Source organism: Crocuta crocuta, unplaced genomic scaffold (genome assembly GCF_008692635.1).
Source record: "Crocuta crocuta isolate KB4526 unplaced genomic scaffold, BGI_CrCroc_1.0 scaffold271, whole genome shotgun sequence".
Taxonomy (NCBI): Eukaryota; Metazoa; Chordata; class Mammalia; order Carnivora; family Hyaenidae; genus Crocuta; species Crocuta crocuta.
Genome location: NW_027527824.1, coordinates 4,869,401 through 4,881,502, shown reverse-complemented (window position 1 = coordinate 4,881,502; position 12,102 = coordinate 4,869,401). Strand labels below are relative to the sequence as shown.

Sequence of the window (12,102 nt, the reverse complement as noted above, 5' to 3'; positions counted from 1 at the left end):
GGGAGAGGATCTGAAGCAGGGTCTGAGTTGACAGCGGAGTCCGATGTGGGGCTCAAACTTATGAACCTCGAGATCATGACCTGAGATCCCAAGTTGGACACCCAACTGACTGAGCCACCCAGGCACCCCTCAGTACACTTAGTAAAAACCTGTTGAATGTGTGCAAATTGGGACACTAAGAAAGTCAGTTTGCTCTGCTCCTAAATGGGCTCCCATCCTCAGAATATCCTTGGTGGGAGCACAATTTTGCTGCAGCTACAGTTATCGACCTGGGTGTCTGTCCCCTTGGGAGTGGGGCAGGTGCGGGTGCTCTGGGGAGTCACCTGTTGTGTTTTCTGACCAGAGAAGAGACTAGCGTTTCACAAGAATAAGTTGTAAAACGATGGGAAAATTTGAAGATAAAACACCTGATTTAGATTGAGGACGGCAGCTGCAGTCACTAGTTCTTGCTTAGAATAACTTGTTAATAACATTTGAGGACTACATCGCTTCCCCCACACTGAGCAGAAACCCAAAAGTTGCCATCTTGCAGGACATGTGCCAAACCTACAGAAGATTAAAATGAACACATTAGCAAGGGCACATGCGTACGTCATAAACCGTGCACGTTACGCCATGTGCTGAGGGCAATGTTAATCAGGACAAAATCATCCTGGTTCAGAAGAATTCTAAAAATGAGCTGTCATTCAGCAACTTCCATCTTAGGTTTACCTGTGACAAGTGTTTACATATATTCACTAAGAGGCTGTAATAGCTTTATTCATAACAGCCCCAAATTGAGTATTACCCAAATGCTCATCAAGAGTTGGATGGGTAGGGGTGCCTGACTCTTGATTTCAGTCATGTCATGATCTCATGGTTCATGAGATTGAGCCTCATGTTGAGCTCTGCACTGACAGCTCAGAGCCTACTTGGGATTCTCTCTCTGTCTCTCTCTGTCTCTCTCTCTCAAAATAAATAAACTTAAAAAAAATAGATGCGATAAATAAATTGTGGTGAATTCACACAATATAAATTAGGATTACATTCTGCAACTTAACTAGAATCTCACAAAGCTAATACTGAGTGAAAGAAGCCAGAAACTAAAGAGTACACACTTTATCATTTCACTTCTATAAAGTTTAAAACCAGGCAAAACTAAGCTATGGTGGTAGAGGTGGAGAGGGTGCTTCCCTTTGCGGGGTGCTAGGGTTTGGAAGAGAACACAATACAGGCTTCTTGGGGGTGCTGGCCGCGCTCTGGTTATGACGCTGGTTGTAATGCTTTTGTGAAAGTTTAATGGGCCGCAGTATGTACACTTTTGTATATATGTTATACTTTAATACAATTTTTAGAAGTTATTTTGTATGTGTCACACAAAAGACTAGAAGGTTTGATTTTGCTGGAACCCTGAGGCAGGGGAAAACTCACTTTTAGCAGGGGAAGCTGTACCAGGATACACTTTTTCTTTTTTTTTCCTATTTCTTCACCAATGGCTTTAGAATTATGAAAGAAATGTGATTATTGGAGAAAACTGAAGAACATAGGAAAAACGAATAAAATAAAAACCACCTACAATTCCATTTTCTAAATTAAACATTTAGCATTCTGATGTATATCTACACACAGCGTTTAAACTTTAATGGAGATAATATTTTGTGACTCTTTTTCAGTTAATTTATTGAGAACATTTTCCTATGTCATTTTTCCTCTACAGAATTTTCAGTGGCTGTATCTATAGAATTGCAGTATAAGGAACTACAGTAATTTATTTACCAAGATTACTATTTGACAATTAAATCATTACCTTTATTTTCCCTCTATTATAAAATTGCAGTAGACACGTTTATTGACAGAGCTTTATGCAAATCTATCCCCTCTAATTTACTTAAATTCCTAGGGGCGCCTAGGTGGCTCAGTCAGTTGGGTGTCCGGCTTTGGCTCAGGTCGTGATCTCACAGTTCGTGGGTTCGAGCCCCATGTCGGGCTCTGTGCTGACAGCTGGCTCGGAGCCTGGAGCCTGCTTCAGATTCTGTGTCTCCCACTATCTCTGACCCTCCCCTGCTCACGCTGCCCCCCCCCGTTTCTCTGTCAGAAATAAAATATTTAAAAAATTTTTTAAAAAGAATAAATTCCTAGAAGTGCCTATGCAGGCTTACATTCCTCTTTAGGCATTTCATACGTATTGACAAGTGCCCTCCGGAGAGGTTTACCGTATGCATTGCCAACAGCAGTAAATGACAGCCCCTCTTTCTTTTTTTTTTTTTTTTATTTCTAGGAGAGAGAGAGACAGCATGATCAGGGGAGGGTCAGAGAGAGAGGGAGATACAGACTCCGAAACAGGCTCCAGGCTCTGAGCTGGCAGTCAGCACAGAGCCCGACGCGGGGCTCGAACCCACCAACCGCGAGATCATGACCTAAGCGAAAGTCGGACGCTTAACCGACTAAGCCATCCAGGTGCCCCACAGCCCCTCTATCTTTAATAATACAAGTAAGGATACAGGGGCGCCTGGGTGGCTCGTTGGTTAAGCATCCAACTCTTGATTTCAACTCCAATCATGATCTCACAGTTCGTTAATTCGAGCCCCCCACTGACCTCTGCATGGTCAGTGCGGAGTCTGCTTGGGATTCTCTCTCTCCCTCTCTCCAAAGTAAATAAAACAAAACTTAAAAAAATGAAAAAAAAAAGAATACTGATGCATTTTTTCAGTCCTGGTATTATGAATTTGAATTGGATGGGTGGGGGTGGATGAGGAGACAAAGTATTGGGGATATTTCCCAGTTTGCATTGAGATAGGGATGATTATGTGTCCAGAGAAAGCAAGGCTTTTAGTGTTCTTGTATTCTGTGATTTCATGAACACCTAGAAAATCACTCAGATTTATGAACAAATTTATGGAATTGGCTTCTAAAAAAAATCGAGCACCCAGAATATGGGGCTTTAGAGTTGGACAGACTTGGATTTGCCTGTAGGACCACTTCCTACCTGTGTGACTCTAGGCAAGTTATTCAGCTTTCCTGAGCCTCAATTGCCACATCAGTAAAAGCGACATGCTGGTGCTGGCCTCACAGGGTTGATGTAGAAGGGGGTAATGTACTTAGTCCAGTGCTTCGGACAGCCTAAGCCCCAAGTACACATTAGTTAACCACTTGTTTTTATTCTTACTCTAGAACAATACAACTTAAAAGTGACTACTGCATTTGTTAAAAGCTTGGTTAAGTGCTTTGCCAAGTTCATGGGGAATTTCCTTTCCCTCTTTTTTTTTTGGCCGGATTTTCACAGTCAATAATGAGCTAATTGCTTCCTCCTGTTCCCTGTAGCTTTGGAACTTGTATGGGGAGCCCTCTGAGTTTCTTTGTTGCTAAAGTGGAAATTTCAGCTGTCCTATTGCTAAAGTGGAAATTTTGATAGCCTTTTAGGGGCTAAGAAAAAAAAACCCAGACTTTTCAGTAGTCTAGAAAATGGTTTTCTACCCAGAGAGTCAGATGGAGGGTGGAGGGGGAGGACTGGTAGAAAATTAAAGTTTGAAGCCAAAACAAGAAATGTTCCTGTTTTGCTCCAGTGAATATGACTGTTTCATACATCACGGGCAGCACTTTCTTCCCTAATGGGGAAAAGAGAGGCCACTGCTAGGCAATCCTTGACTCTGAGATGTGATCCTTTAATTCCAAGTTAAAGAATTGCTTCTTTAGTCTCTTCAGAACTCAAGTTCTCCGAATGCAGAACTGTAACTGAATTAGTACATCATTTTCTGCTTATCTTCCTCACTATCCTGAAGTTCCTGGATTCAGACAAGTATAACAAAAAGACAAATCCTGTTACGTGTTCTGACAAGCACAGCCTGGCTTCACACTCCAGTAAAGGATCTAATTAAAGGTTCGGGAACTGAAAAACTTTCATGTGTTTGCTCAAGAGGTTGCTTGAATCTCTTAGAGACTCCTGTTTCTCACCAGAGATAATGATACTTCTGCAGATGGTTGCTATGAAAAGTCCATAAAAAGTGAAAGCACTCTGTTAGGTATAATTCATTATATGAAATTCAGGGCTGGTTACTTGTGGTCATTTCTATGTCTGTCCCCCACGGTGGTGGCTGAGCCCCCTAAAGGGCAAAAACCACGTCTGGTTCACATTTATATTCTGGGCATTTGGTACAATTGCAGGAATAGTGAGTACTTGATACATGTTTCCCAAAAGGAGGAAGGGAAGGAAGACAGTGAGTCTGAAGAGGTGCAGTGGGTCACCAGTCTCTGCCTTTGTACCCTCATCAATAAAAAGACCAAATGAGCATAGGCCTTACCAGGTTCAGATGGAAGATTCTGGGCCTCTGTCATTAGACAGTAGGGGGAGCACCTAAGTCAACAACAAAGATGCCACTCTGCTGTTCACATCTCTATTTCACATTGCTTCTTTTCTTCTTTCTTTTCTTGAAAAATGATTTATATATAATATTGTATTTGTTTCAAGTGTACATATTTATATACATTACAAAACGGTTCCCTCGTAGATCTAGTTAACCATCTGTGACCATAGAAAGTTTATACAATGCATTTTTTTTTAGTTTGTACAATATTCTTGACTGTATTCCCTATGTTGTACATTCCATCCCTGTGTCTTTTTTTTTTTTTTGTAAATACCTTTTAATCCCCTTTACCTACTTCACCCACCCCTTGTCCTCAAATCGCTTTTTTTTTTTTAATGTAAACTCTATCCAACATGGGGCTTGAACTCATGACCCTGAGATCAAGAGTCACATGCTCTATGGACTGAGCCACATTGCTTCTTTTAACATGTTATTCATAGTCTTAACAACTGACATAACACACTTCCAAAAATTCTAATGAGTGGTACAAAATATACTCAGCTGTTGAAAGTGGGTCAAGTCTACTCCCTATTTATGCTTCCTCTACTCACGGTTTACATCCTGAAACTATGACAGAGGAAAGAAGTCTGAGCTAGAAGTCAGGAAATCTATGTGCTATACAATTTCTTCCCCTCACTTATCTCTTTAGCAAATGGACACTACCTTTCGTGTCAACCAGATTGAGGACCAGAGGGGTAAGAGGAAAATGATCCACATTCATTCCTTCAACCGAACAGGGAGCCTCCACCAGGCTCTGTTAGGGCTGGTTCATGGTCAGCAAAACACAGCCCCTGCTTTCTGGGAACTCCAGCTGGTGGGAATAAAAAGAAAATGTTCTGGAAATGAAAAGTTGTGGGAGAGAGGGATGCAAAAACAAACTTAACAAATACCACATGGTCACTTTTTCGTGTGTCCGTATGATCTCAAAATGACTGTCACTCCTGTACAGAGCTCCTTGTGACACCAAACCGTATACCTACAGTTTTCCCCAGAACCGTTGGTTTAGCCAGAGATGGAAATGGTAGGTGGCCATGGAATATCTTAAGCACTTGCCACTTGTTAAATCACTCAGCTCCCAGAGCTGCCGCTTCCAGGCTTTTCCCCATGTTCGACTTATGTCCCATACTCTCCCACTATGGAAAGGGAAAGAAAGACCACGTTCTTTTTTTTTTTTTTTAATGTTTTATTTATTTCTAGGAGAGAGAGAAGAGAGACAGCGTGAGCAGGGGAGGGCCAGAGAGAGAGGGAGTCACAGACTGAAACAGGCTCCAGGCTCTGAGCTGGCAGTCAGCACAGAGCCCGACGCGGGGCTCGAACGCACGAACCGCGAGATCATGACCTAAGCGAAAGTCGGACGCTTAAGCGACTAAGCCACCCAGGCGCCCCAGAAAAGAACACGTTCTTGTGAGTTCCTGCCCCATGAATACTTCCTAGCTTCGTTAAGAAACAGATTTTACTTGCCAAATGCATGCCACACACTGACAGAGGGACACAAAAATGAACGTAAGACACTGATTATAGTTCGCAATCTATCTAGTTGCACACACAAACTCCTAATTTTAGGTCCGCGCTCCCACAGCTGCAAAAACAGTTTCATATACATTGGTTTATTCATGCCTGAAAACAGTCCTAGGAGGTCTGGTCATAATCTACTTGAGCACTGTGGGTTACAATTGCGTGTGATATTCCTGGTCTTGAGCCTTCATTGCTCACGAATTTAATAAAGGAGGAAACCGATGCTCAACGAGGTGAAGGGACAAGGGTCCAGCACTTGAGAAGCATTTTAGCCAGCGAACGTACAGAGCCGGCAAGTTGGCAAGCCGCGGGGAGAATGACCGCAGGGTACTCCTACCTCACGCGGCCCCGCCCGCTCTCCCCGCCGCGGGAAGTTGTCACTTGGACGCCAGGGCGCATGTGCACTCAGGCTCCCGGAAGCTCTCGGCTCACGTGATCCGCCCGCCCCTCTCACATGACCTCTCCCCCAGAGGCGGGGACGTTCGGCCAAGATGGCGGCCTACCTGCAGTGGCGGCGTTTCGTTTTCTTCGACAAGGAGCTGGTCAAAGAGCCGTTGGGCAGTGATGGGGCTGCTCCCGCGGCTGCACCTGCCCCGGGACCCGGTGCTTCTAAGTTCCTTTGCCTTCCTCCTGGCATCACTGTCTGCGACTCAGGCCGAGGGAGCCTCGTCTTTGGAGATATCCTTCCTCCGGAGCTGTCGGTTCCCTCCCCGGATCCCTGAAGCGATCCAGCCGGGATGGAATCTGTCGGTCCGAGGGGTTCGTGTTACGTGACACTTTGCTTTAGGTGGGCGCCCAGTGGTCCTTCTGTGGCCTGAGGGAAGAAAGAAGGAAGTCCATTCTCTCACTTGTTGCCAACTGAGCAATTGTGGGCAAGTCACGTAACCCCTTTGGGCTTCTATTTACTTTCCTGTGAAAGAGGCGTAAGGTATCAGTTTGGCAAGGCTATTTTTAAGATCAGTCTAAACAGTGTATGCAGGTTGGCTTTACAAGGTGAATGTGTAAGGTGTCATGATCTCCCCTGCCCGAATTGTGGGCCAGGAGATAAATGAGACTGGAAATTTGCTGCTTTGTTCTTCATATTATTGCTACTAAACTCTGGTCTCCTTTTTCACTGTTTTTAAGATGGGGAACTTTTGGGAGATAATATGTGGGGAAGTCCTTGAATATTTTAAAGAGCTTGAATAATACATGTTAGTAGTTATCAGGGTTCTGGTCTAAATACAAGTCTCTCCCTGGAAAGGAGGTTCCTTGACTATTCTGCACATATGGAAGGCCAAATCTGGTTCTTGCCCCGCTCTCTACAGCTTACAGGCTTCCAAGCCTATAAACTACGGGTTACACACCTTTATCAACTGAAGCAGCACAATATTTTGGCGTCTGTTGGTGAAGATGAAGAAGGCATCAACCCCCTGGTGAGTCCTAGAAAGAAAGTGGGCAAGACCCAGACCCAAGGAACGGTTGTTGGAGGGTGACTAGCATTCACATGGCTGAGGTCTGTTCACAGGTGAAGATCTGGAACCTGGAAAAGAGAGATGGTGGCAATCCACTCTGCACTCGCATCTTCCCTGCCATCCCAGGGACAGAGCCCACTGTTGTGTCTTGTTTGACTGTCCATGAAAATCTCAACTTTATGGCCATCGGTAAGCAGAAGAAGGCAAAGCTAACACTCCGTGATTTTTATGGATGTTCTTCAGAGTTGCTTCTGCAGCTCATCCTTGCTCTTTTAATGAGACTACTTTGTACCGAACTAAGTCCTTTGAGATACTAAAGTTTGGAGTAGTAAAGCATTTAGTTTTATTCTTTGAAAAAGAGTCTGTATGCGCCGATTTTTATGTTAACTGTTGTAAAAGTCAGGTATAAGGAGAAAGCTTGTCACTCTTTTTTTTTAAGTTTATTTATTTTGAGGGCCGGAGAGAACAAGTAGGGTAGAGAGACAGAGAAAGAGGGAAAGAGAGAGAATCGCAAACAGGCTCCTCCTGTCAGCACAGAGCCCGACGCAGGGCTTGTTCCCACAAACCATGAAGTTATGACCTGAGCCGAGATCAGGAATCAGATGCTTAACTGACTGAGCCACCAAAGCACCCTGAAAGCTTGTCACTTCTAACACGTGCCTTCAGTGGTCTTTTTCCCCTTCTGTGCTTCCTGATCTTTTCAGCCTCAATGAAGTGCTGTTTCCTGCTTCCCTCCAGGTTTCACGGATGGCAGTGTTACATTGAACAAAGGAGACATCACGCGGGACAGGCATAGCAAGACCCAGATTCTGCACAAGGGCAACTATCCTGTTACTGGACTGGCCTTTCGCCAGGCAGGGAAGACCACTCATTTGTTTGTTGTGACAACTGAGAACGTTCAGGTATGATGGGGGCCTGCACTGTTAGGGGCAGGCAGGAAAGGGGCCTAGGATAAGGAAGTGACAAGAGAGGTAGCGTTCTTAATCCTTCATCATGTGGCCTCGAGTCGTTTGCTCGGCTTAACGTTTTATTTCTTCACTTAAGAGACAAGGAAGAGTCAGAGTTAGGAAGAGAACTACGGGCTTGTAGTGAAAGACCTGCTTTTTCTTCCTAACTTAAGTGACATTGGAAAAATTGTTTACTTTGCTGGTTCCTGGTGCTCTTAACTTCTAACAGCCTGCTCTTAGGAATAGTCTTCTGATTAAACAGTTCGAGATTATGGCATTTCTTGTAGTGGCAGGATTCCTGTAGTAGGTAGTGACCGTACACACAGAGGAAGAAATTGTGTTTCCTGCTTATATATTGAAGAGATGGGTGACGGTGAATGGACAAAGTAAGGAGCCAGGGAAAGTGTTAGGGTGCTGAGAGTCAAAAGGAGAGTGAGCTAGTATGGAGATGGGAATACCTTTGGGAAGGCTTAGATGCCTCCTCTGAAAGGGAGCCTGTTAACGCCTTTTTTCTTGCAGTCCTATATAGTTTCTGGAAAGGACTATCCTCGTGTGGAGTTGGACACCCATGGTTGTGGCCTGCGTTGCTCAGCCCTAAGCGACCCTTCTCAGGACCTGCAGTTCATAGTGGCTGGAGATGAATGTGTCTACTTGTACCAGCCTGATGAACGTGGTCCCTGCTTTGCCTTTGAGGGCCATAAACTCATTGCTCACTGGTTTAGAGGCTACCTTGTCATTGTCTCCCGTGACCGGAAGGTTTCTCCCAAGTAAGGACTCCAGGGACAAGGGAAAGGGACAAGGGAAAGGGAGAAGGCTGCCCTTGTTCCCCAGAATTAACATGATTTCAAAATCCTAATACCCGGACCCTGTCAAGCTCCTACTTTGGTTTTCTGTACGTTGTCCTCACGCCTAGATTCCATTGTAACTTTTTTACTGAAAAAAATGTGTTCTTGCTGCAGGTATTTGTTAATCGCACTAGAATGCTCCAGGGAATTTTGGACCCGTTTTTGGTTTTCTTACTCTTCAGTCAAAACAAACTGGGTGGTGGAACAAGGAAATGAGTAGTCGAGAAGTTAGAAAGGGCTGGGGAGTTCAGGACACAGCATTTTTATTCTAAGCCACCTGAAAAGGGGTGGCAGGCTCTTCATGGAAATGGTCCCTCTCAATGTTTGTTTATTTTCGGTCAGCACCGAGCACAGTGTCTCACGTATACAGGAGCTAATTATGTTATATGAATGGGTGTTTGGATGTTCTTAATTTTTTTAATCTATCGCTAATGTTAAGGATGTGATCCTGAAGGATTAGGTTAGGTCTATATGTTCTCTTCCTCCGGCTGCCTGTGCAATGCTGCATTTATGGCATATGCTGCTAGAGGGGCCAGGGGGTGATTTGTTTGGGCAGAGGGGGCAGCACCAAAGTTGTCCTGTAAGGAGGAGCTCAGGCCGAGCTGGGGCAGATATCTGGTGCTTTTTCTTTCCCACACAGGTCAGAGTTTACCAGTAGGGACTCCCAGAGCTCCGACAAGCAGATCCTCAATGTCTACGACCTGTGCAACAAGTTCATAGCCTATAGTGCCGTCTTTGAGGACGTCGTGGACGTTCTTGCTGAGTGGGGCTCCCTGTACGTGCTGACGCGGGATGGGCGGGTCCACGCGCTACAGGAGAAGGACACACAGACCAAACTGGAGGCAAGGCCACCAGGTTCCCAGAGCTGGCCAGGGACACCCAGACACAGTTGTAGGAATGGGCTCCCCTTGGAGGCCAAGTCACCTTGGCCAGGGTGTTTGTTTCCTTCCCTTTGGGGCACAGCCTTATCCAGCTCCCTTAGGGCTGAATTACAAGGTAAATGGTCTGGGATGAGGTTTTAGAGTAAAGTAGTGGCTGGGAGCCTGAGTCCACTCTCAGGGTCCACTGTCTGCAGAGAGCCTTGGGAAATGAGGCCGTGTTGGTCTTCGGGGTACCTGAGAGGTCTTGCCCTATCTAGGATCCAGGCAGATCAGAACTCCAGGATTGTGTGGGTTGTGTGTTGTAGGTGCGTTCTGGGAAGGTGTCTTCTCAGGACTGCTGCCAGCCATTTTCTAATCTCTCTCCCCTTGCAGATGCTGTTTAAGAAGAACCTATTTGAGATGGCCATTAACCTGGCTAAGAGCCAGCACCTGGACAGTGATGGCTTGGCTCAGATCTTCATGCAGTATGGGGACCATCTCTACAGCAAGGGCAACCACGATGGGGCTGTTCAACAGTATATCCGGTCGGTCTTGGGGTGCTTTAGGATATAGGTCTGAGTGCAGCCAGATAGACTAACACCTGGGCTTGGGTTAGGGGCGTGGACTCTACCAGGAGCCATCCTTTCTCCCTGTAGAAACTCTGATGGCCTGGGTGAGAAGTTGGTACAGTTGGTTGTAAAGGGAACATTTAGGGTCAAATATTACATGACCAGGATGCAGTGGAGTTGATGAGTATCTCTTGTGTTAAACTTTATTTTATTGTTATCTACCTATCTATGTATCTATCTACCTATCTATTTTTTAAGTAGATTTCATGCTCAATGTGGGACTTGAATTCACAACCCTGAGATCAAGAGTTACATGCTCTACGGAGAGAGCCAGCTGGGCACCCATTCTTATTTTAAACTTTAGCCTGGTCTTTGTTAATATTCATTTTTGGGGCACCTAGCTGGCTCACTTGGTAGAGCACACGACTCTTGATCTCATGGTCATGAGTTCGAGTTCCACATTGGGCTTTCATAAAGCTTACTTAGTTTAAAAAAAGTTTATTCTGACGCGGGCTCTGCACTGACAGCAGAGAGCCGATGCTGGGCTCAAACTCATGAACCCTGAGATCATGATCTGAGCCACAGTCAGACACTTAACCGACCGAGCTACCGAGGTACCCCTTGACCTGATTCTTTAAAGGGAAAGGGCTATTCATCTCTTGGCTTCCCACAGTTTCTTCCCTTGATACTAATTCTTGAAATTTTCTGCCCTACTAAGAGGTTGTGGGAACTTATCTGGTCTCTTTCTCTACCTTCCTAGAATTCTTATTTTCAGACAAGTTTGAAAACCAGTGCTCTGTTAGCCTTGTGTCTTATGTGGTATACAGTCAGTAGCATTGATATCATCTGGGACTTGTTAGAAATACAGATTCGCGGCCCCCTCCCCCCCCCACACCTGCTGAGGATCTAGAAGTGATTCCTAGGCATGTGAAAGTCTGAGAAGTATGCTGATCCAGATGCTTTTGATGCATGCATCTCTAGAACCATTGGAAAGTTGGAGCCATCCTATGTGATCCGCAAGTTTCTGGATGCCCAGCGCATCCACAACCTGACCGCCTACCTGCAGACCCTGCACCGGCAGTCCCTGGCCAATGCGGACCACACCACCCTGCTGCTCAACTGCTATACCAAGCTCAAGGACAGCTCGAAGCTAGAGGAGTTCATCAAGGTGCAGGGTGGTGGTGGTGTGGATTCCTCAAGGGCCCCGCTGAGCAGGTGGTGGCTTCACCAGGGCTTGCCCGTTTTCAGCAGATGCAGGGAGAGGAAAGGGCTCACCTTATTTGGGGACCAGGACCCTCTGGTCTATAACCTCAGAAGAAGAATAGTCTTTCTTGTTAGTTCTCTCCTGTCTCCCTTCTTGTTTATGATGCTTGAACTTCTGAGGGTATTTAAGCCCAGGGAATTAACAATGGGGGGCTCTTGGGTCCCCAGAGGAGTCCCTGTAATAGGGGAAGAGGAAGACTTTAGCTTTTAAAAACTTACTGAGAAGCAAGAGGACATAGTATTTTAAAACCAGGGACTTTGTTAAAATTTTTTTTTTTTTTTTTTTTTTTTTTTCTTCAACTTCCCTTG

At 45.2% G+C, this 12,102-nt stretch overlaps 1 protein-coding gene across 1 annotated transcript in view; it reads left to right on the top strand.

Annotated features, from left to right (window-relative positions):
* Positions 1-6,319: 6,319 nt before the first annotated feature.
* The window catches only part of VPS11 (VPS11 core subunit of CORVET and HOPS complexes), a 10,177-nt gene continuing 4,394 nt past the window's right edge, over positions 6,320-12,102 (top strand). Inside the window, exons 1-8 of the mRNA XM_077776999.1 lie at positions 6,320-6,537; positions 7,126-7,270; positions 7,363-7,498; positions 8,048-8,211; positions 8,776-9,023; positions 9,742-9,943; positions 10,355-10,506; positions 11,512-11,698. Coding sequence (XP_077633125.1) covers positions 6,347-6,537; positions 7,126-7,270; positions 7,363-7,498; positions 8,048-8,211; positions 8,776-9,023; positions 9,742-9,943; positions 10,355-10,506; positions 11,512-11,698 — 1,425 coding nt within the window. The 5' untranslated portion in view covers positions 6,320-6,346. The remainder of the gene's footprint in view (positions 6,538-7,125; positions 7,271-7,362; positions 7,499-8,047; positions 8,212-8,775; positions 9,024-9,741; positions 9,944-10,354; positions 10,507-11,511; positions 11,699-12,102) is intronic.